The sequence below is a fragment of the Anopheles marshallii genome, chromosome 2 (genome assembly GCF_943734725.1).
Source record: "Anopheles marshallii chromosome 2, idAnoMarsDA_429_01, whole genome shotgun sequence".
NCBI lineage: Eukaryota > Metazoa > Arthropoda > Insecta > Diptera > Culicidae > Anopheles > Anopheles marshallii.
In genome coordinates, this window is record NC_071326.1 from 8,739,940 (window position 1) to 8,762,750 (window position 22,811).

Consider the following 22,811-nt stretch of genomic DNA (forward strand, 5'->3'; position numbering starts at 1 on the left):
GTATAGCTGATAATGCACAGTAACATAAATCTGGGTTTCTGAATCTCAACAAGACTTTGCCGGCCCTACGCTGGTTGGTTGTAGATAAATCGTAAAGTCACAGGGATAAATCATCGCCCAGGCTTGGGTCTCAAGGACCGGTACAGTTTTTGAATCTTACTAAACGATGAAGAAAACTTGTTTGCCATGTGAGTGTCGTCTCATTAACGTTAAAAGTAGTTACGATCGATGTACGCGCACGGTACCTTTGCTTAGATTATTAGACGTAGGGATAGGAACATTTGATTTTTGTATTTCTCCAACTCTCTTCATTCTTTTTTTTTTGCTTCATTTTTTTCTTCAAACACCTAATTGTAATTTAAGCATAAAAAGGTTTAAGTAAAAACAACACAAATCGTATGATAGCAATAGTTTGACAAGCTTATGACAAAGGGAAAACTTCAAGAATCGAAAGATGTAATAGATTATTCAGAAATGTGTGTGATTTTTTTTTGTTGTTCTTTTCAATTTTGTATCTTATTTTTGTATCAGCGTAACAAACTGGTCTTAAACATAATTTTATAATCAGTTATATTCAGCCCACCATTTACTTGGCGCAGCTGATTGAAATTATCCCATTCTATGCATAGAAGAAACAAATCAATTTAATCCCATACAGTTTTAACACTTGCTTTATGATCTTCGTACGTTAGAGGACTAAATGTAAAAAAAATTATATATTATAAACCCCGGTACCCCTACTGGTGTAAATTTTTCTGCTGTTCTGTAAATCATTGATTCAGGAGGACAAATAGAGGTAAGTAATCGAATAAATCAAATCTAACTATTTTTACGGTAAGCTGTGGTAAACTATTATATTTTTTTGTATTCGTAACCAACCCTGAGCGCACATACTACTGACTGTACTGTTCGACGTCCTTGTCCATTCTTTTCTATACCAATAAACCAAACTATTAACTGGAATATTTGTAACTCATTCAATCAAAAAGCACCACACCTGACTGGGAATGAAAATGGTACTGATCAGAGCTAACAAAATCAAAACATAACTAACATACGAAACAAAACAAAAAGGGATGAAAACAAAAACCCAAACAAAACGTACCGTACCGAAATAGAGGATGACACTAACACTCACTAAACACTCATAATATTAAAGAAAATCACAGATTGTTTGCAGTTTTGTGTAGTTCGCGCTGCTTATGTTTGCTGTCGGGCGAAACGGGTACCGCTCGACCACCCAACGTCCAACGGCAGCACAATTCCGCATTCTAAAGTGCATTCCGTACTTTGCTTCATCCACCGGTCAAATCCAACATCAACAACAAAAGATCATTTACCACAACACAACATTGCCAAACAACACGCTACGGCCTTTGCTGGAATTTCAAATAAATGCAGTATGGCAGCTTGCAATAGCAGTTTGGTGTAGACACAAGACAATTTAGCGGGAAACCAAAAATTATTATCACAATTCATCTTCGACAACCTCAGCCAATCGGATAATCGTGTAGAATGGCATTATAGGTAGGTAACAAAGATAAACCCAAAAACACGTTTGTTTGGTGTTGTTAAAATATAACAAAACCGGCCGCAGAAAATACACAAAATCAACAGCATTCTTCAGTGCCAAGGCGTGCCCGATTCTCCTTTCGATATCCCTAGCACCCAGGGTTTTCGCTCCATCCAGGCGGGTATGAATTCTTCCCAGGGTGCTAGTACCTAAGTTAACCAGAACAGTATTCAACAGTACTGACGCTGCTAAAGGTACACAACTCTAAGCTCTCTCTCTCTTTCTCTATTTATATCGCTTACACTTTTTCCTTTCTATGTTTGAAGCCTCGCTTTTGATGTCCCACTGCAAAAAACGTTACGCAAAAAGGGAACTGGAGTATTTGGAAGGTCGTAAATGATCATTCACTGTATTTTTCAAGCATTTCGAACTTCGAACATGTTACACATTCCTGATTGCTGTTTCTCGCTCCTAACAAACCTTCTTCTGCCCTTCAATTCTCACAACCCAAACGCTGCTAAAAAATTGGTTTTTTTAGAAAATATTTGCTTAAACAACTACTATTATGACAAGGATAAAGATGGAAAAAGTAACGACGCGAATTCGAACATCGCAATGCACACACGAACTCGCGAAGAGATGAACATTTCTGAGTAGTTGTAGCAGTAGTAGTAGTAATAGTAGTATATCGAATATGATAAAATGGGGTAGAAAAATAATTAGTTAGCACTAAGCACTTACAGAACTAAGGGTTGTTTCTTCCTCACCCTACACTTACGCAACACACACGCGTACATGCACACACTGCTTTCGTTCCATTTTGAACGTTTACGGCTGCTATCACTATCCTCTATTCACCTTTTCTTTTGCGCTCACTTAACCGATCCTACAAGGATTCATTCGTACACAATCATTGAGAAAATGTAAAAAGAGTATATATATGTATACATATATTATGTTTTGTTTTGTGTGTTTGTGTGTTTTTTTTTTTTACACCAGGGTAATTAGGTACATACGTTATCATAATCAATGGTTATCGATTCATGCTTTCAAGGTATTTCATTCTTCAGGAGTAGATGTATTAGAGTGTATAGTTTTGTTTGTATGTGTGTGTGTGTGTGTGTGTTTGTTTGTAACACACAAGGGCGGGGACACGATTCTTTTCTCACTTTATGTTATTGAAAAGCTTATCTCTTACTCAACTTGTGTATCCTACATTTGGAGAATGCTTGGTAGACAAAAGAAAACAACGAATTATTAAAAAAAAAACATAACTGTCTCTAACTGTCCCTCTCCATCGTTTCATACGTATTTTGTTCCTGAGCTTCATTCCATTCTTTACTTGGTTGGGTTTCGGGGATTTGTTTGTTTGTTTTTTCTTTATGTTTGTCATTCACATTTGGTCGCTGGATGGATGGTTGTGGCACAAAAGTATGATTAGCGTATGGTCGCGTTTGACGCGCCACTTCTTTCAGTCCGTATGGTTTTTTTTTTATTTTTGTTAATGATAGTTGGTTATACCGGTTACCAATCGTTTCCTTCCTTACACATGGGGTTTTTTGTTTTCCTTTCTTTGTTTTGTGAAGCTGATTCGATCAGAGTTTGCGTTTAAAAAGTGAAGTTTTGGTGCTCGTGTGTCGTTGTAAATAGTTAAAAATTGATAACAAAACATAGTTTTTCGTTCGATCCACTACCGTACCAGTTGCCGAATAAGGCGTTGATCTAGCGTTTGCGTCTGCGTTTGGTGGACTTTCACAACTTTCAAACGGTTTGTGGGAAGTAAACTTTTTATGCATGTCGGTCTTTACCGAAATAAAAAAAGTGATTTGATATAGTTAAACTTGCAAAGCTGCTGCGCATTTTGTTCACGCTATACTCTCCCAGATCAGCGCCAAAAATGTTGATTCTTTAACAATCAAGTGAATAAAATCAACATATCTAACTGTTCCCGACATGTAACGAATTGTCTCCAAACATAAGAAGAAAACACACATACCATTATCCTTAACGGTTGCTTACAGTAATATACGTACGTATTGGTATATGTAAAGAAACAAATGTGCTTACGCGCTACAAGTTGCTCTCGAATATCATATAATGACCAAATCATATGCTGTGTATTATTTGCTCCCACTATGTCATATCTGCCATATTCTCACTTTGCAAAATTTCGTCCCTTACGTGGTACTAATTCTTCGTTCACCGCCCTGTTACTCGGAGTGAGCGCAACTTACACAATCTCTGTATCTCTGTGACAAATATCACCTGTTCCTCGACGCACTATGTGCATCGCTTTGCAGCTTTATGCATTATTTTGCTCAAGGCTTCAGAGCCCGGAGCCGTGTTTTTAAAAAAGTATGTAGTTTTAAACAAAAACGAAGGTAATTGGTTGCTTTCTTTTTTTATCTTACAGTCTCATTGATTCACCATCGGCACGGTGTACCACCGCACCGTTCCCACCTTTCGACATATCTCGTTCACACCGTTTTTGTTGCACTTTCGATATTCAACCACTGCACGGAACACTGGCCCGTGCGTCGGTCTAGAAATGTTCCAACACCGTATCGATGCTGATGTTGTTGCCCGCCCGCACGTTCTCGAGCATTTTGTTGACGAACTCAGTCGAATTGCCAGCAATTTTGATCTCTGCAAGCGCAAAATGAACGAACATCATTAATAGCAGTTACTATATCGACCATTTAGTGGAAGCCATTCGGCTTATACTTACTGGATGACGTTTGCACCAGTGTGTCCAGTTGCTGTTTGTACTCTTCTGCATTCTCGCCCGTCGTTACCGCATTGCTGCACTTGGACACTAGAATCTGTTTCAGGTGGAATATTCCATTCATGAGACGCTCTGAAGAACAAATACAAAAGGAAAAACGCACACACAAAGTGTTCACATCCATTAACATCAAACCGAACTCAAACGAAACCAAATGGTACCGCTGTTGCCAAGCAGACAACACCGGATAATACGCACTGTGTTCCGTCTCCAGCCCGTACAGCTTGATCTTGTTTGCCTCGTGCTGGGCCTTCTTCTTCAACCGGCAGGCCCGCGATGCCAGCTTGTTCTTCTCCTTCCGCGTCTTTGGCCGGGCATTAAACGGTAGCTCACTGACCGGCTTCATATCGTTGATGACACGGCCGAGCTTGTCCAGCTCCTTGCCAATGTTGTGCAGCTTACGGGGGTTCGGTGTCAGATCGTTGCCGTCGCCCTTTCGCGCCTTGCCGCTGTGCTGTAAACGAAGATTCTTGAAAAACATTAACCAAAAAAACCGATCGACCCGATCCCGTGTGTACCGATGTGTGCGCATCATCGCCACCAATGTCGTGGGGTATGAGTGTAAGAAAGCGTTTCGTGTTTGGTAGGGAAAGAAAAAGAGAAGAAGAAAAGAGAATCCAAACAGGTTAGTTCACTTTTGTTTGTTTTTGAGCATTTTGGCGGTTGTTTATCGTTCTACTTAGTTTAGACAATTTCACTCAACAAGGCGCAAAGCTAACTTGCAATGCAAACCACACACTAGAATGCAACGATTGCAGCGGCACGCTCGGGCAAATATTGAAGCAATTGCGGCGGAGTGCGCAATCGCACGCTTTCCACTCACCTTGATGCCACGCACGGAGCAGTGCGGGCTGAACACTGGATCGGTGACCGCGTTCAGCACATGCGGGTCCTCCACCTGCGTCTTGATGACCAACCGCTGCCCTTTGGGGCCCTTTGCCTGCACATTGTACTGCCAGAAGTAGCGCTTCGCTTTGCTGCTGGCACTCGACGACACCTTGCCCGTGTCCTCACTGTCGGAATCTGCAAAGGACGAGTGCGAAAGAATAACGTCAGGCTGATGGATCTTACACCAAAAGCAAGCACACATACCTTCACCGCTTGAATAGTCCTCATAGTGATCACTGTCGTCAGAGTATCCTTCGTCGTGTGAGAAATCTGGTGCCTCCGGGCTAAGGATACTGCCAGTACTAAGCGAAGAGGTTGATCCAGCTTCAGCCAAGCTGCCAGTTGACAGTAGATGGGGACGTGGTTCGCGCCGTTGCCAAATCTGTTCGAATCCGGAAATGTGTGTCGGCGCGGACGAGGAAAGGCGCGACATGGACGTGCCGGAAGTGCCGGCATTTGAGCCGACCGATACGGCTGCAGTCGTTCCCGCCTGCAGCTGAGCCTGCAGCAGTCGACGACCCGAGTAACTGCCTGCTCCTGGGCTGAGCGCCGCAGCCGACAGCAATCCGGACGAGCTACTACCAGCGGGAACCGATTGGCCCAGCACAAGATTACCACCACTGCTCAACCGATCCGAGGTGTTGCTCATCAGTAGCTGCTGCAGGGTGGAATACTTGGGATTATGCTGCACCTGGCCGACATTACCGCTGTTACGGCTAAAGTTGAAACCTCGCCGGGAAGCGCGCAATGGCATCTGTTGTTGCTGCTGCTGTTGAATTGCACCGTCCAGCCCTGAGTTACTGCCACCAATGTTCTGATTCTTGGCAGATTCGTTGTTGTTATTACCCGGAGATGTGGCACCACCACTCTTTATCAACTTTCCGGCACTGATCGTACTGGAGCCGCCATTGTACAGTGTGTTGTTGTTGTTGAACGAGCTTTGCAACTGATGCTGGAGCAAATTCTTCGCACTCGAACCGACGGACGACGATTGCGGCACCATCAGATGGCCACCCTCGGAAATGGACGGGCTGGAACCGTGGCTGCTGGGCGAAAAAGCCAGTGGGGACTGTACCGCACTGCCCGGTTCCTGTTTGGTGTACAGCTCGAACGGTGAGGACGAGATGCGCGTCTGCTCATCGTACAGTAAGCTGTTGTTGCTGTTCGTGTTGATGTAGCCTGCCGCCACCATCGGGTCGTTAGTGAGCAGCTGCATACCGCCGGTAGCAGGTCCAAAGCCCGAAGAAACGCTGTTACTACCGACGCTGCCAACCGTATTCTCGTTCGCCAAGATGGTTATTCCTCCGGACGAAAGGCTTTGGGTCGACGAACGGCCCAGTATCTGCTGCGGCAGACTTGGCGACAGAATGATGGCGCTGTCACCGCTCAGATTCGGCGACTGCTGGCTAAGCGGCTGACTGAGCAATGTTATATCATCGTGAAACAGACCGTCGATCGTGTTCAAATCGTTGCACAACAGCCCATCGTTGAAATCCTCCAGCGGATACACCTCGAACTCTTCCATTAGCTGCTGCCCAGTTCCAAGACCAACTCCGCCACCTCCCATCACTATCGAAGTCGTGTCTCCGACCATCACCTGCTGAATGCCTCCATCATCCAGTGGCGTTACCGACGACACCGTCGAAGAAGGAGAAATTATGTTGTTCCACGTATCCATCATCTGCACATTCATCGGCCCAATATCGATGCCTTCCGCGGTCAGGATCATATTTTCCCACCCGCTCGGGATGCCAAACATACCGTCCAGCTGTGTCGGAAGACTGCCCGGCTGGAAGCCTCCGGCATTATTACCGCCGGTCGTCATCGCACCCACATCGTGCAGCAGCTGACCGGAACTGCGGAACTGGTCCATTTCGTTTGCAAAATCTAGATCCGACTGCATCATGCGCTGGTGGCTGGTGTTGCGGGACGGTATCGGCATCGAGGCCGTCGTCAACATCGGGTTGCTGCTCAGTGCATCCATCATGAAAGTTGTCTGTTGGAAATGGTGGTTGTGGCCGCCGGCGTTCGTTCCACCGTCTGCGGTAGTAAGCGTGTGTACCGTGGGTTCCTGCTTTACGATCGAAAGGCTTCCTGCGTCAACACAGTCGATGCCGGTGTAGTTAAGGCCGCCTCCACTCTGCAAGCCGCCGAAGCTACTCATCATCCAGCTCCTGCGCAAACCAACCCAACAACGCTCGGTTTGTTGGATGTTGCCCGTAGGCTGCGTCTCACTTTGGTGAACAACTGTTGTTCTCTATCTGAAACAAAAGGAGAAAACGTACAATTGTTAAAATCAAGTCAGTCTTCAAGCGTAAAGTTGGAGATAATTTTTCATTTCTTGTTCTGGACAAAGCATGGCCTGGTACGAGTAAATACCCAGAATATTACAAATCAGAAACAAAAGACATAAAGAACTTCGAGTCTGGAGTATCACAAAGAGAATCACATAAATTTACACATATGCTTCCGTTATGGAAAATGTTCCCTTCTTCTTCGGAATGCACCGATCGTGTGTAGACAGCTCAGTATCACACATATGCAAAACAAGACATATCACTTCCACTTTCGGTAGCTCTAAAAATACAAATCCGAAAACGAAAGTTTAACACGCGTCAGCTGACATAACCGAGTGTTCGACCGGATCGTGTATCGACAAGGTAGCAGCTAGTCGCCATCCGAGCAGAGAATGCGATATTTCTGTACTTCCGCAAATAGAGTTTTTCTCCGGCGTTACTTTGAAGTTAAGCTAATAATGGCCAAATTTCCTAAGAATAGCAATACCAATCTAATGCCCAGCAGCCACAACAAAGCAATCATGAAAGCAGCAAAACAACCTGCAATAAAAGTTAATTTCTCAGTTGATTTGTTTCGTTTCTGCTCGAGCAAAACTTTGCAAAATCATTTCGCTAGCTAGTTTCTGCTTTCTTCCCAGGCGCGGAAAACCACGGCATGACGACATTTGCAGGAGGGAAAATTAAAAACAAATGCCTTCCCCTAAACGTGTGTGTCCCACTTACGGAATCCTAAAAATAATCTTCACGCTCGCCAATCATGTCCGTGTGGCCACGAATATCATCACAGACATGGTATGCGCGGTTGTGTTTTGGTTAGTTTTCGATGACCATTATTTTCCCCGCTTTTCCACCTTTTTTGTCCCGCTCCAAAGCTTGCGCCTTTGCGCGATGTAAACACATAGATTTTCACGTCATTTTCTGCCGACTGCCGTCTGGCAATGTGTGAGCCCGGCACCATCATTTTGCCATCTCATTGGCGTCTGTCGCTCGTCGTCGCCTGCTTTGCTGGTGGTTGTTGCAATTTTAAAGATCACTGCCATTCCACCATTTTCTAAACAGAATGCTCCTCCGTCCATCTACATTCGCACCGCTCTTTTGAAGTGGTGTTGAATTACTAAGTAATAAATTGTACGTTATTTGTGCCACCATTGCTACTATTTCCTGATTCTAATACTTTCTATACCAATAACCCGGTCAGTAGTCAGTACAGTAGTGGAGGTTTGCCTTCTTACCAACACAGAAAAACAGACACTCACAGCAGAATTGTCATTCCCACTTAAGACTACGGCTCGTTTCTTCAAACTCGTTTTAAAATCAGATGTGCGTGGAAACTCTCAACAAAGCTTCAACATCGGATAGGGATAAAGATAAATATCCCTCATATAAGCCAGAAATGTTAGATCTGTTAATGTTTCTTTTTTAATGATTGTTGATAATCACTCAATTGGTTTCTGATTTTCATCTATTTTCAGCTAGTTTTCGTCAAGTAATTTTAGAATCTTTCAAACCGAAATATTCATCGTAATATTTAAACACTTTATCAAAACAGTTAAAGCACACAAATGAGGTGTTAATATTAGGGTTTTCAGCACAATAAAACGACCAAAAACAGAAGAGTGAAGCACAAACGTGAGAAAGCGTAATTGCTTCAAATAATTCTTTCGCTTCTTCGTCCGAAACAATTTTCGTTCCGTTTGGCTTCGTAACACATGATTCTGCTCCATCCATCTGTTTCAATGCTCCATCCAAGGCATCATGGCCGGTTAAGTTCAAGGTTTTTCCCCAAACCCCCAACGCGGGCAACGGCGAAGGTGGCTGGTGAGAGAGAGAGGGAGAGAAGTGCGCACGTGTAGCCACGCGTTGCCATAACTTGTGTGAGTGTGCTTGATGCTTGAAGCTACCTCGAATCGTAGTGATGGATGTTGGTGAACTTGGAGGGCCTTCGTTTTCGATTTCAATCCGCACTGGAAAGATTTGGCCTTTTTCCAGCCGTCACCCCACTCGATTAGCGTCATTTGTTTTGGTTTCTGTGTTTTTTTTTGTTTCGATCAAACGCGGTTGGACGATCATTACATTTGCAACCGGAAGAGAGAACTTGTTTTCGTTCCAACAGCCGGGTGCTGTTCTGTGCATGAAAACATGAAGAAAATGGGTTTGTTTCAACAAATATGGGTAAGTTTCGAATAAGCAAAATTAGATTCTTTAAAAATGAAGCAAATTTCCACAGTTTTAACAAAGTTTCATAATATATATGATTGTGAGGATCAGATTTCTTTCGAAACTTTGTAACCAAATGAATCTCGAGTTCAACACATGTACGTCCATCCGACCATTTTGCTTCCCTCGCAACTGGTTTCTTTTACGTCAACATGTAACGATCGTTCTGCTCAATCCTTCTCTATAAATATGAAACTCATCACTGATTGCGAACATTCGCGCACACCACGGCGGCAGACTTTCGGGTTGTGTCTGGCATCAAAATAAAAACGTTCAGTCTGAAGTGGGTCAAACGGAGGAAAAAAAATCCGCGTCAGGGGCTTGTTTTTGATTGTACGAGATTAGTTAAGGGTAATCGGCGAGCGAAAACAATTCCCGCGATAACACACACAGCCACGAGTGCGTATCACTCTCATTTTCCGCTATTGTTTTGTTCTTTGTCTTTATTTTTAGTTTATAAAGGTACATTTTTCTTCAAGAAAAAGCATGATTTGTCAAGCTTTATAAGAGGAATGGAGGAATTATAAAATAATACTTCACATTCAAAACAATTAACATGAAGGATGAGGGAACGATTCACATATTTTTTGCTAAACCGATAACTAGAAGGATGTTTATTTGGCAAAAAACACCAATACTGGAGCTGTGTTAGTGATCTCTTCTCCACAAGTAATCCCTCCTCCAATGAGCCTTCCACTCGTGACGGACGATGACGAGTTGGTTGTTGACATTGCGCGATGGATGGTGCAACAGCTTCGGCAAAGGCATGGTCAAACGCGTTTGTTGTGGAATGGACGATTTAAGCCTGTTACTTTACTTCTTACTTTTATTGCATGCGCCATTATGTGCTTCACAATCTTATCACCCCTAATCTGTTACGATACAATCGAGTGTGGGCGTTCATCACACACAAAAAGCTTCCGCCACATTTCGGAAGCACATGAAATCGTGAACAAACACGTTGGCTTATCAGCGGGCGTGCTGTTTTAAACCCATTTTTCGTGCGGTTATCGACAGGCGAAAGTGTGCGATTGAGCACACGCACCCTGAGTGCCGACATGTTCTAGAATGCTCCCAAGTAAAGGTCGTTCATGGACGATCAGTCACCCCCGCCGCATTGAGCGGTTTGGTTTCGGTACAAGCGTAGCTTTGGACATTCAGATTTCCCAAGTTTTTCCAATCGCTCGAGGTGCCTCGAAACTGCGAGGATGCTAACAGCTGTGAGTGACCATGAGCATTCGAATGTCGATCATAAACATCGAACACCCAAAACCAAAACCACGGGCGCATTATTATTCGGAAGGTTGTTCGTTCTAAGCAAGAACTCGCGCAAGAACTTGAAACCCCAGAAACCACCCAAAGCACTATCCGGAAAGCTACCCTGCTGCTGCTGCTGCTGGCACAGGTAGCGAGAGATAAATCGTCCATTTATTTTCGGCATTTTGTTTCGCCTTCTTTATTTCTGGTTTTCGGTTTCGATATTCTTGTGTGGCTATTTTTAGCTTGCGCTGAAATATTTATGACGAACGCGAACACAAAACCCGCTCGCGATCGACCTCCACATTCCACAAACCTTCATATCGATGCAAACGGGCAAAGGGTTCAACAATCTGGCTCTAATCGCTCAGCACACGTTCCACACGATCGGAAAGAAGTTGGGAAGACATCAAAGAAACAAAATAAATATGAACAACTTTACAACCAGCATCAGCTGAGCGAACACGCACGCCGAAATGGTTGAGTGTAAGTATCGAGAAAAAAAATGAGCTCGTCGTAAAGCACATACAACACAACACCACCGTCACGCGACTCCCGGCTGCGAGATCTCATCAACCAGGCGCCATATTGTAGTGGTGATTTCACTTAAATTAGAATTGACAAGAAAAGACAACACCACCCCCACGGTTTGCGCGGCAGAAAAGGCCGGACAATTCTCTCAAAAATTAGTGCCGCACCGCAGTACGATAAAACATGCTCGTCCAAGGGTTCAAGTCAACTAACAGCAAGTCTTCGAACCGCACCACCTCGCGTCCCTCTAACGTGGTAAAATCAAATCGACCTTGTCAAAGTTTATTAACACACAGCGCGAACAAACCAAGCAGCCGCACCAGCAACGCCAGACCAGTAAGGTGGTCCACGTCGACCAACAAACACCACCCTGACGTGGGTCTGTGTGTATGTGGATCACGAAGTTCCGCTAGTATGCGTACCGGCCAGAGACCTACCGCGGCCAAACATAGTACCCCGAAAACAGTGCCCCGCGAATGTGTGGCAGTTTGTTTACGAAATAAAAATACAACAGCAAAGTGAGAAAAAAAGAAACAGCCCAACAAAAAATAACCATCGGCCATCGTTAATCTTGGCAAACACTTTCGGCCGTGTGGCGTATAGAGCGATCCGAGCTTATCTCTTTCCGTCCCCTCCCATCGCCCGTCGGGTCCCGGGCATCGCATCTCTCAGCTCGTCTCGTTGGAACCAAAACAAAGCACACGGGCTGTCTGGGCTGTTTAACTGATCATGCGGAATATTTTCACACGCTCATTTGCCTTTTGCGGCTCAGCTGGGCGCTGTGGTGGACGAAGGATGATGATGGCAACATAATAATGGCAATTAACAAACACAACAGTCACAGAAAACTAGAAAAAAGCGCACGGTTCCTCGATCGTTTCACATCTTTATGGAAGGATTTTCTCCGTGTTCTTGATATTGTTCCTACATCCCAGATAGTAAAGTGCTTGGCACTTTTGCCAGATGTTGCTGCTGAAGGAAGCAAAGAATAAATGAATAAACGAATGAATGAATTTCTAGGTTCAGTAAAAACTGGATCATTTCAAAGACACTTCAGGTTGAAATCTTCAAAATTCAATCCGAGTCAAAGGAGAACAGAAATTTCTTTGCAATTTCTGGAATTTTTGCATCGTCCAACCCATTTTCTTTTTGTTTTTCTTATCAAAAGAATTTATTATGTTCATTTTATTATCAAAAGTTGAGGATTTAATCCTACAAATTTGAGAATGGTTTGGACAAAATGTGATACTGATCGTGTCGTGTGAAGATCGGTGCTACTAGCAGAAAGCCGTCGATCTTATTATCAAGCCTATTATCACTAGACAATCATCTCAATTAACCTACCATGAATTGTTAATCACCGTAATTTATATGACAGTTCTAATTGCTTTCCCATTCATAAATACCATCAAACTAAAACCAAAACGCAAACTTACTTCCGGGGTCGGTTTTGGGTGCTCCTTCCTTAAACTTCCTTCACGTATCGTTTCCACACGAAGACACCAAACAATCTAACACTTCCACAACCGATCGATGTCTCTTAGCTGGCACTGTATTCGAACCCGTTTTTCGCATGTTCACATATCATATGCTACTTCTGCTCGTGCTCAGGAACAATTCTCGCTTGTGTTCCGATCACGAGACGCGTTCCTTTTGCCGCTCTATCGCAACAGTATGAGGAACAAAAACAGCCCCAATGCTGCCGACCGCTAAATTACTACGTTCACTTTTTGGAAACGATCTCACACACACTCACACACACGCTCAAGCACGCACACGTGCACACAGTCACACAATGCTGCCAAAAAACGCACAGGAACTGAACGGCCGTGAAATGGTTGATAAGATAAAACGACCGAAAACCGGCGCCCGTGGTTTTGTGTGTTTGCACTTAATCACTTTTCGATGCTTACGTTCAAAGTTATTGCAATTTGCAAGGGGATTTCATCCAAATTTGCTGTTTGTGTGTAGCGCTTTAGTTGGGTACAAATTTCTTCAAAAAGTTTGTAGTTCAATACACCCTGCCGGTTACTGAAGTCAAAGAAAATACAAAAAAATATACTATAAATTTCAATAAAACAATTAAATTATCTTAATTCACTAGCAGACAAAACATTCTTCAATAACGATCAATATGAGACGATGGTCAGGAAAAATTCCTCCTCAAATATATTCCCATCTTCACAACCAGAAGGCTGCCATCTTGGTTCCGTAAAGAAACAACCCCGCGTGCTACTGAAATTATCGATCACCGAAATGGAGCAAAGATTTTCCTACACCACAATCAACTCCTAGCACCTCATCCAACCGCACGACACATGTATCGACAAGTATACGACCAAATAAACGCCACCATGGAGTGGTGTGTGCGTGCACGATTAAGCTACTGAACTGATCCTGAAGTCACAACAAACACCTCTCTTTGTGACACAAAACGCGTGTGTGGTTCACTTTCGCAGCGACTCATCAAACTCATTCCTTGACGCGCAAGCTACCACTCGGTACACACAATGTGCGCGCATCTGTGTGGGTCTGTCTACGTTGGCAAATTTACTGGTAGCTTAGCAAATTGTTAGCCGACCGGCCGCAGGCACGGTGAACATCATCGCACAAGAAGTGGTTACGCGCACGTGTCCGTCCACGTTTTGTATCGATTCCGACTAACGAATAATCAACACGCAACACCACCACACCACCCTTACGGCGACACAACACAACCAAACGACCGCCTACCAACACACAACCGCCACCGGAATGTATTTTGGTTTGATTGAATTAATATAAAAATTTTCACCGCCCCGCACGGAACGGAACTTCGGCGGTGGACTGCACGAGCAAATTGGATTATGAGCTACTCACAGGGGCGAATTCCCATACCAAACACTGACACTTTGTTTTGCAATGAAAATTCAACAATCACTTCTGTGCAAGCATCAGCCACAGTCGCTGAAAGCGCTTGATCGAGAGAGTGCGGAAGAAAACGTGGTTGCGACTTTTGTTTATCACCGTCAATAACGAACTGACTCTCACTGCCGACTGGCCGACAGACCGAGTGACTGACTGAACTTGTGTGGTTGTGGGCTGTGTCTCTCTCGTAAGCGGTGCGACCGCGAACACAAACACGCATTCACCTGCTGTAGCGAACAGGTTTTTCATACTGCTCCGCGGGCCTCCGGAGGGGCGCGCGAGCGAAGGAGAGCAAAGAAGCACGGGGAATGGCTTTGCGTCCGGCACCGTGCGTCTCCATCGATCAAAAGCATCCTCCTCGTCGCCACCTTGCTTTGCACGATCGACAACAACAACAGCTCCACTCGCACACTGCTACGACGGTCCATTCAAACACGAACGAGTTGCGATCGCTCGTACGGGACACTCAAAAGGGAATGGAGATCATGGCTCTCGCACCGATCGTGGTTTGATCCTCTCCCTCGTACAGACCATCTCACGATCGGATCAGGTTCTTATTTGTTTTGCGTCCGTTCTGTGTTGGAAACGCACCGATCGTGTGTCGGTTTTTTTTGTTGTTGTCGTTGTTGTTGCTTTCGTACACAACCGTACGGTTTCGTGCCTCATCATTACTTATTCATTCAACATTTAACTTTGCACAACACCTATGACCGGCACTGTTGGGCAATAAAGTATTGGTGTTGGACGAGGCGGCGAAAACGAACCGAACCACACATTCACAACCGTGTATGCGAAATATGCCGTGTGATAGGATGCTAATATAATGATAATTTTCCAACCGTACTGCCTGCAACACACACACACAAACATTCTCATGGAGATTGCTCGAAATTCTCTTATATACACGCATTATCATGATAATACACCATCACCAGCACCACCACCACAAGCTTCTGCTGTAGATGACTTGTTTTGTAGTAAGGCTCGCGCGCACGCGAAACTTGATTTCTGTAAACAAATCCATTAAGTTCGTCATCATTTCGCAATTTTTGCCATTTTTTTTTCATTGCCCTTTGTTATTTCTCCCTCCATTACAGCAACGGTTTGGCTATCGTATTAGACATTTACGATTGATAATAGCCAATATCTGCTTTCTATTTCATCATAACCGATCCGTCCAGAGCGGATGACAGCTTTTAACCTACATGTTATTCGTCTAACGACTCGGTTCTTGCTACCTGAGTAAGGAATGCAAATAATAATAGCTTACAACTTCCTACAATCCCATTGGAACACGTGATCTAATGAATACTTAATGCGAAATACAATCTTTGAATTGTTCCTAAACCAACCAAATTGAGTCAGTTGGAGAGAAAACTAACATTTTATAAATTTTTAAGTGTAAGTGTAAGTGCTTCAACAGTGCTAAAGAAATCAACTCACAGTAAACCCTCTGTACTAACTTGTACTAAAAAATGTCTCAATGCGAAAAAGGATTATTTGCTTTTAATTTAAAAAAGCCACTCCACTAATTTTGATTTTTTTTAATCTTTCCAAATCAACAGAACATGAAAGACAAAAAATTGTAAACATCAATAACAAACCTATTTGTGTTCTAGAATCAAGTTTTCCCAACCAACCTCTACTCCAGGTGAGTAGAAAATAATGGGAATGCTCAGATTACAATAAGAAACCGAACTTGGTAAACAACACCCCCTTTCTGCCGTTCGTCACCCACCCTACACCCAAGCATACAAGAATATATTATTATTGCTTCGGAACGTTTAAAAATATTATTGGCCCCCGTGTTGCCCTATTAAATTCCTACCATTCAACACAAACAACTCTGATTCACACACTTACTTCCGCGGGGGAAAACCCATCTAAAAATCCACGATCGGCATAAGGGAGGCTCATTTCCGATGGAAAGATCATATCCATTATCTTTTTCTACCGGCTGTCCCTCCCCCCATATGGTATGGTTGTGTTTGTATCGGCACCAGGCGGGACGCTGACGTCACCGTTGTACCCCTCCGAACCTTCGCCCTATCTAATCGCCTCCCTTCAAAAATGTCGCTCCGCCAAGCAAACACGAAAAATGCTGCGTTGTTTTTCTCGTTTGCAAATTGCGGGAGACACTTGTTTTGATCCGTATTTCGATACAATCCACACGTCTGTATGTGAATGTGTGTTTGCCGGTTTTTATCTCTCGTCAGCCCTCGTCAGCGGCTGTAGCCAATGGTGGACGACGTCGGCGGACACACATCGCGTACGGTTTGTTTTTAAAGTGTCTAGAGTGTTCAGAGCGAATCGAGTTGTCGTCCCAGCACGGGGGTAGTCACTGTGGCGGGGAAGGGAACAGCTACCAATTGAAACATGGCGAGTGAGTGGCGTTAAATGGTAACAAAAAAAAACAAGCAATTCTTGGAGGCTTGGTAGAATGTGGCGTGACGCGGTCGACGCATCAAAACAAAAACACCATATAACGTCTACGGCTCGCAACACAACCGGACCTGGTAAAAGTAAACAGGTTCTCGCTGGACGCGAAACTTTCAATTGAACGAGTGACTGGGGCCGTAAGTTTAAGGCGTCCAGGCGTGAGTACCATGCCGCACACTGAAACGAAGCCAATTGGAAAGGAATGCTCTCCAACTATGCAAATGAAAGGCACAGGCAGAAGAAAACGGAACGAAAGTAAAGTTGGACTTCTAGAGCGGCTGGTAGTAGTGGTTATGTTGTGTTTTATTTTTCGTTCGGTTCTCGTACGCGATATCATCGGCGGTGGAGGTGGAATTTTATCGATTGCAATAAAAGTACATCCAAACTGGAGCACGTCCCCTAGCTGGAGAGTCCTCAATAAATAAATCCAACCACAGCTTCATAAAACAAAACACGGAAGGTGAGTGAAATCCAATTTCTTGACCCCTTACTGTCTGTTTCATACTTTTCCCCATACTTATAAGAACAGGCACGATTTGCTGTCTTTGTAACGTGCCCAGACATCAAAATCCGCATCAAGTTTCCGAACGGTATCGAACAACACGTACTACTATTTACGACACTTGCCCCGTGCCTTTTTTAACATCATAAATCTGCACACACGCCGCATCGAACGTTGCCGATCGTATGCTTCAGTTAATGTTTTACGACACCGGAAGAAAGATAACCGCGAGTCAATAAACGGCTTTGATCAGTATCGGTAAACACATTTAAATATTACCGTAGCGCCACAGTGGGTTAATGCTTTGGGGTGGAAAACTATTATGTAATAACGTATATATTGTCCAGAACGGATACTTCTAGTCTAAAATAAGTTCCTTGGTGGTAAAACGAGTCAAACCTAACAAAAGAACAAAAAATCAAAAACTAGTTTGAATTAGGTAAAAAATGATCAATTACAAAACATAAACAGGCATGTTTTTTTGATGACGCAGAACCATTTGAAGTTGTTATGATCAAGCAGTAGGACAAAATTAATCTTTCCTGACGCCATTCCTATCCCATGCTACCCTTATTCCTCACCATCGATATGTTCTTATTATAACGAAACTCGTTCACACAAAAACATTCAAAATAACAACTTTTTTTAATATGCCTATGCGTAAACAGAAGCCATCCGGCGCGACACTCCTGCGGTGTTTACATGCAAGAAACATTTTTCCGTGTACGCAATTCAGCGCTAAAGTAGTAGTAAAGCTTCATTTCGTCACACTGCAAACTTACATGCCAAATAGCACGAAACTTTTCTATTCCATTACTAAAAATAGCGCACCCGACGGCGACCTTCACCGATCGCAAGACGGAAACGTATAGTGCGTAACATAATTCGTTTCCGAATCGCATAATAAGCGCAAAAGGTGAAATTCACCTCGACGGACTACAGATTCGTCTACCGTTCCTAAGACACACCCACACGCTGCCACTTCTCGGGCGGTTTTGTTATCGAAACGTATTACGCATCGCAGCCCGCGTGAGTTGATGGAAAATAATCACGCAATTCTCGTTGATTGTGATCTAACAAATGGCGGGGGCACCAGGTGCTTTCATCGTCCAAACCTACGCAATCGGAGGATACGAAACAAACAGAACAAACCTGGTACGATTGATTGATCGGAATGTTATTTGGAAAATAGGTTTGATCCTTACCACTAGAACACTATCGGGACCAGCCATTTTGGCCGGTACGCTTCATTTAAATCACATTAACTTTTGGGGTTAGATAATACTACCATTGTGCGATGCAATTAACTTTTAAATATCTATTTTATAGTACGAACTCCACAACAACAAAATTATTCCATTATCCAGCTCTTCCTCTAGTGTTAATTCAAGTATAGTTCTAACACATCAGGGCTTTTAACTACAACGTTGTTGATGTTTCATTTATTATAGACAAGTTTAACAATATCCCTGACACACTCAATCGAATTTCAAAGTTAGTCGCTGGATACGCATTAAAGTCTATAAATTCAAATAGACGTAAACGATTGATAAACACGTCTGATTACCATTGCCAGAGTAAGTAGACTTATGCAAAAGCGTCCTATCAATTTCTAGCTTCACCGTATTATGTTCCACACCCATAATAGATGCTGCCCACATTCCATTACCTCAGCATTAATAAAACGCACCCTGTACAAAGCTGCCGAGTTTGTGCAGGATGTAGAATCGTCTCGGCACACGAACACGAGCCATTTCCGCCTACACATGATGACAAGCATAAGGACACCTTTTCCTTGCAAGCAATCCTTCTCCATCCGGTCTATCCTGCCCCATCGCGCCTTTCACGCTTGCTTGTGTATATATTGATTTTTCATCCCTCCAGTGAAGCGGTCGTTGTTGTGACGGTTATCGGTCGTGACGCACGCTGATGGCGCCCTTTCCCGTAGCTCGACTCGCGTAGGCGTGCGTTGCGCGTTTTATGAATGAACGACCCACCACTCCACGGCCGATTTTTTATCTTTCCTTCCGCAAAATGGTGTAACAACACGAATATCACAACACAAGGATATACACAACACATACACACAGACAGACACGAGAAGGAAGAAACGGATCGTGCGCATTTCGTGAACAGATTTCTTCATCAACAAACAAAAAAAAGGTTCAGTGAAGCATCCCATCAGCGCCATCTGTTGTTGGCGCCCGAAACGTCGCTTTCGTTTGGTAGCATTTTGCGACGGAAATCGATTCACCTCCCTGGACAACCGTAGCGGACATTCGGACAATGACACGAACGACACTTGGTGCGGTTTTGGATGTAGAGTATTAGTGCCGTAAGGCTGTACAATCAGTAGCAAATCACCTGATTAGTTTGCGAAATTTTAAACCCACGCTACTGAAAGAGGGCAGAACGTTCGTTGTGGTGCAATGGTACAAACAGACCAAGAACATTAAGAACTTTCTGTATGCCGGTCCAGTGTAAACTGGGTCAATAACATCGACGACTGTGGCCGTTTTACATGCACTTGACCATTATCGGGTTGCTCACGTGGTTTCGTAATAGGATCCCACATGTCTAAGGTATATTGCTGTTGTTGGTCGTTTGGATCGGCTCAACATTTCGAAATGATGAAGCAAAGCAATGGTTAAGTTTTATTACCATAACCATTTGCTATCAATTATGCTTAGCTAACGCACTATTAACTATATAAGTTGAATCTTATTGCAAACAAAATAAAAAAAATCATTACTCCAACGATAGTTCAAGGTTTCATTAGCGTACAAATACATAAATAACTTCTTTTTTTTTCTTTTGTTTCGCTATAGACACAACGTTTGGCTCACATGTCTCCATACTGTCTACCTAAAGCATACTGGGCGTCCTATTTCACAAGCGAATGATCGCTCGAATCGTGATGACTTAAGCATGTATAAAAATAATTCAATAAAAAACGTTGCTTTGCGTTCTTTCGCATTTTTTTTATTGATTCGTTCAATTTTATTTCTTTAGCGTTTTTGTAAAGCATTTTTTTAATTAAATGATAATAGAAATAATTGAAAAATAATCTTCCAAAAGTTTATTAAGATAGCGTTCCCCAATCTCATTTCATTATATTACGATCGATATTTTATTATTATATATAGTTTAATGTCGTAATTTTTACGACGAGTTCTAGGTGATAAATAACAGTGCAAGTACAAGGTGTGCCTAACCTATTTTATTACATAGCTATTCACGGTACGGTACATAAATCACCTACCAAACGAATTTATTCCTAACCCCTCGATGATTTTCCATTTTCCCTATTATAAGTGATACACGTGTGGAAGCAAATGCACCGAAAATCGTCTTAACCGTGAGCGAAAATCAAGATACCATCCGCAGACGCATGATGCGCTCCAGAGTTCGTTGTCCTTTCGCACACGAATATCGCTCGTGCGTCAAAAGAAAATGGAGGGATCGAACACGCGCGCCAGAGTGCAAAGAATAAACACCCCGAGGGGTGAATGGATGAAAGAACTTTGCGAAAAGCTAGCGCAAAGCCTCCAACAGGGGTGAACCGTCTTCGGCAACCCTCGGATTGATCGGATGTTATTATAGTGGAAAATTCGAATTGATGCTCGAGAAAGGAATTGCCTATCGTGAAAAATGCATGAAAGCGAATGTACGTTTGAACCTTCAAGGGTTAGGGTGTATTGAAAACCACCCCAAGCCACTTTACTGTACAAAGCGTACACACAAAATTTGACATTTCTTTGTAAATTCATCCCTTCTGAGCCTTCTGAACTGGCTCCGGTTATCCATCCCTTAAGAAAATGTCGGCCACAGGATTCCTTTGTTTTCTGTGTTCAAGCCATAATGTTTCACAAGGGGACGATTCCACACCGAATGTACAGCGATCCTGTAACAAATTTGCACCATTCGTCGCGAATAGTTCGGGACGGTGTCTTAAAAAGGGGAGTAAGGCGTGCATTAGACCGTGATGAAGAATACTCTTCACTTCACGAAGGATTCCTGTACACAAAACCTTTGAAGGGGTGTTTTCTACCACCACGATCGTACAGAAGGGAAACCTGTTAGATTAGAAGCTGCTACGTAGGGAAGGACCTGAATTCATTATATAATATTCAAGACACATTCACGAGACTAGCGGAATTGCCCTACATCGGTTCTTGCGATTTACGGTCATATAGCGCGAATACACCAGTGCTCTGTAATTGCCCCGCCAAACCAAAAGGAAACAAAAGCTGTTCCCCTCATAATACAGCCAGTACGGGAATGTATTCCAAAATCCCCAGGATGTTCCCGAAGCGCACCCCAGAACAATGCGGATGGAAATTAACCTCGTTTTTTTTAGAGTTTCTTCCCTTTGACCTGACCAAAAAGAAAGGCTTTTCTCAAAGGGTTATTTTACCCCTTGGCAAACTACATTCTAGTCCTTCGACAGGCAAACAATCGATCGCGTTACCGCTAGAAAAGGTTTTCTAACAGGTCGGCCGCCTTGGCACCCTTCTTTAACTTGACAGACCACCACCATCCTGGAAGGGGTTGAATGAGCTTTCTTCCGTTTTTAAGTGGCTGTAAAGGTGGTTCTATTATTGGTACTTTCACTGATGGATGTTACATCCCTCAGGCATCTTTACATGTCTAGCATATTGTAGCATTTGGTTGCCACTTGCTATAGGGCTGGAATATAATGGATTTGATATGGAAATTTGATATACAAAAACTGTGAAAAGGTTTCAAAAGTACAGGAATTACAGGTAGCGCAGCGAGGTCTTTCAACTTCTTGCATTCTTTCAACATTCCAGAATTAATGCAAGCTTTAATAAATCACAAATTTCTAACTTTAGAACAAGATTGAAATTCAATCAACCGTAACGCACAGCCTATCTTATTTGGAAGAGCCAGAACTAATGTAATTCAAGTGCAATTGTTTTATCTACCACTGTTCAACAGTCAATTCAAATCTTAAGCTGTATTCATCCATTAATTTTAATGTATTTGCTTTTCAATAAACTGCATCGTCCACAAAACGCTTCCTGCAGCGTTTCGCTACAATGTATGCACAGTTTGGACACATTTTACCGTCCCTATCATCGGTGTTTAATCCAGCACAGCCTTGCAATCACAGTCCTGGATCTTGCAATCGTCTCATCTTGGGTCAATTTGTGCCCAACCGTAATCGTTACATGCGTTCCGTAAGTCTCTTCCATTACTAATCCCGTCTCAATCCAGGGCACGTTTTAATCGCGTCAAAACTTTCTTCCACCATTGCCAACAAGAACGTTGGGGCAAATAGACAAACACACACTCACGGCTGGAGTTCAAGAGTCCAGGCGTGCGCGAGTATGCTTATCAGCGGTTGCCTACTTTCCCACCGTCATCGTCATACGCGGCATCATCAGCAGCATATTTGCACAAGCTCACACTCACTCTAGCGTCCTTTTTCGCACAACATTATGCCGATTA

At 43.4% G+C, this 22,811-nt stretch overlaps 1 protein-coding gene across 1 annotated transcript; it reads right to left on the reverse strand.

Annotated features, from left to right (window-relative positions):
- Window positions 1-4,055: 4,055 nt before the first annotated feature.
- LOC128707493 (protein CREBRF homolog) lies at window positions 4,056-7,353 on the reverse strand. The gene is made up of 5 exons (XM_053802447.1): window positions 5,391-7,353; window positions 5,122-5,321; window positions 4,497-4,767; window positions 4,242-4,370; window positions 4,056-4,159 (listed from the first exon to the last, which is right to left on the reverse strand). Exons 1-5 carry the CDS (start codon window positions 7,351-7,353, stop codon window positions 4,056-4,058), a joined length of 2,667 nt encoding a protein of 888 aa, XP_053658422.1.
- Window positions 7,354-22,811: the final 15,458 nt, after the last annotated feature.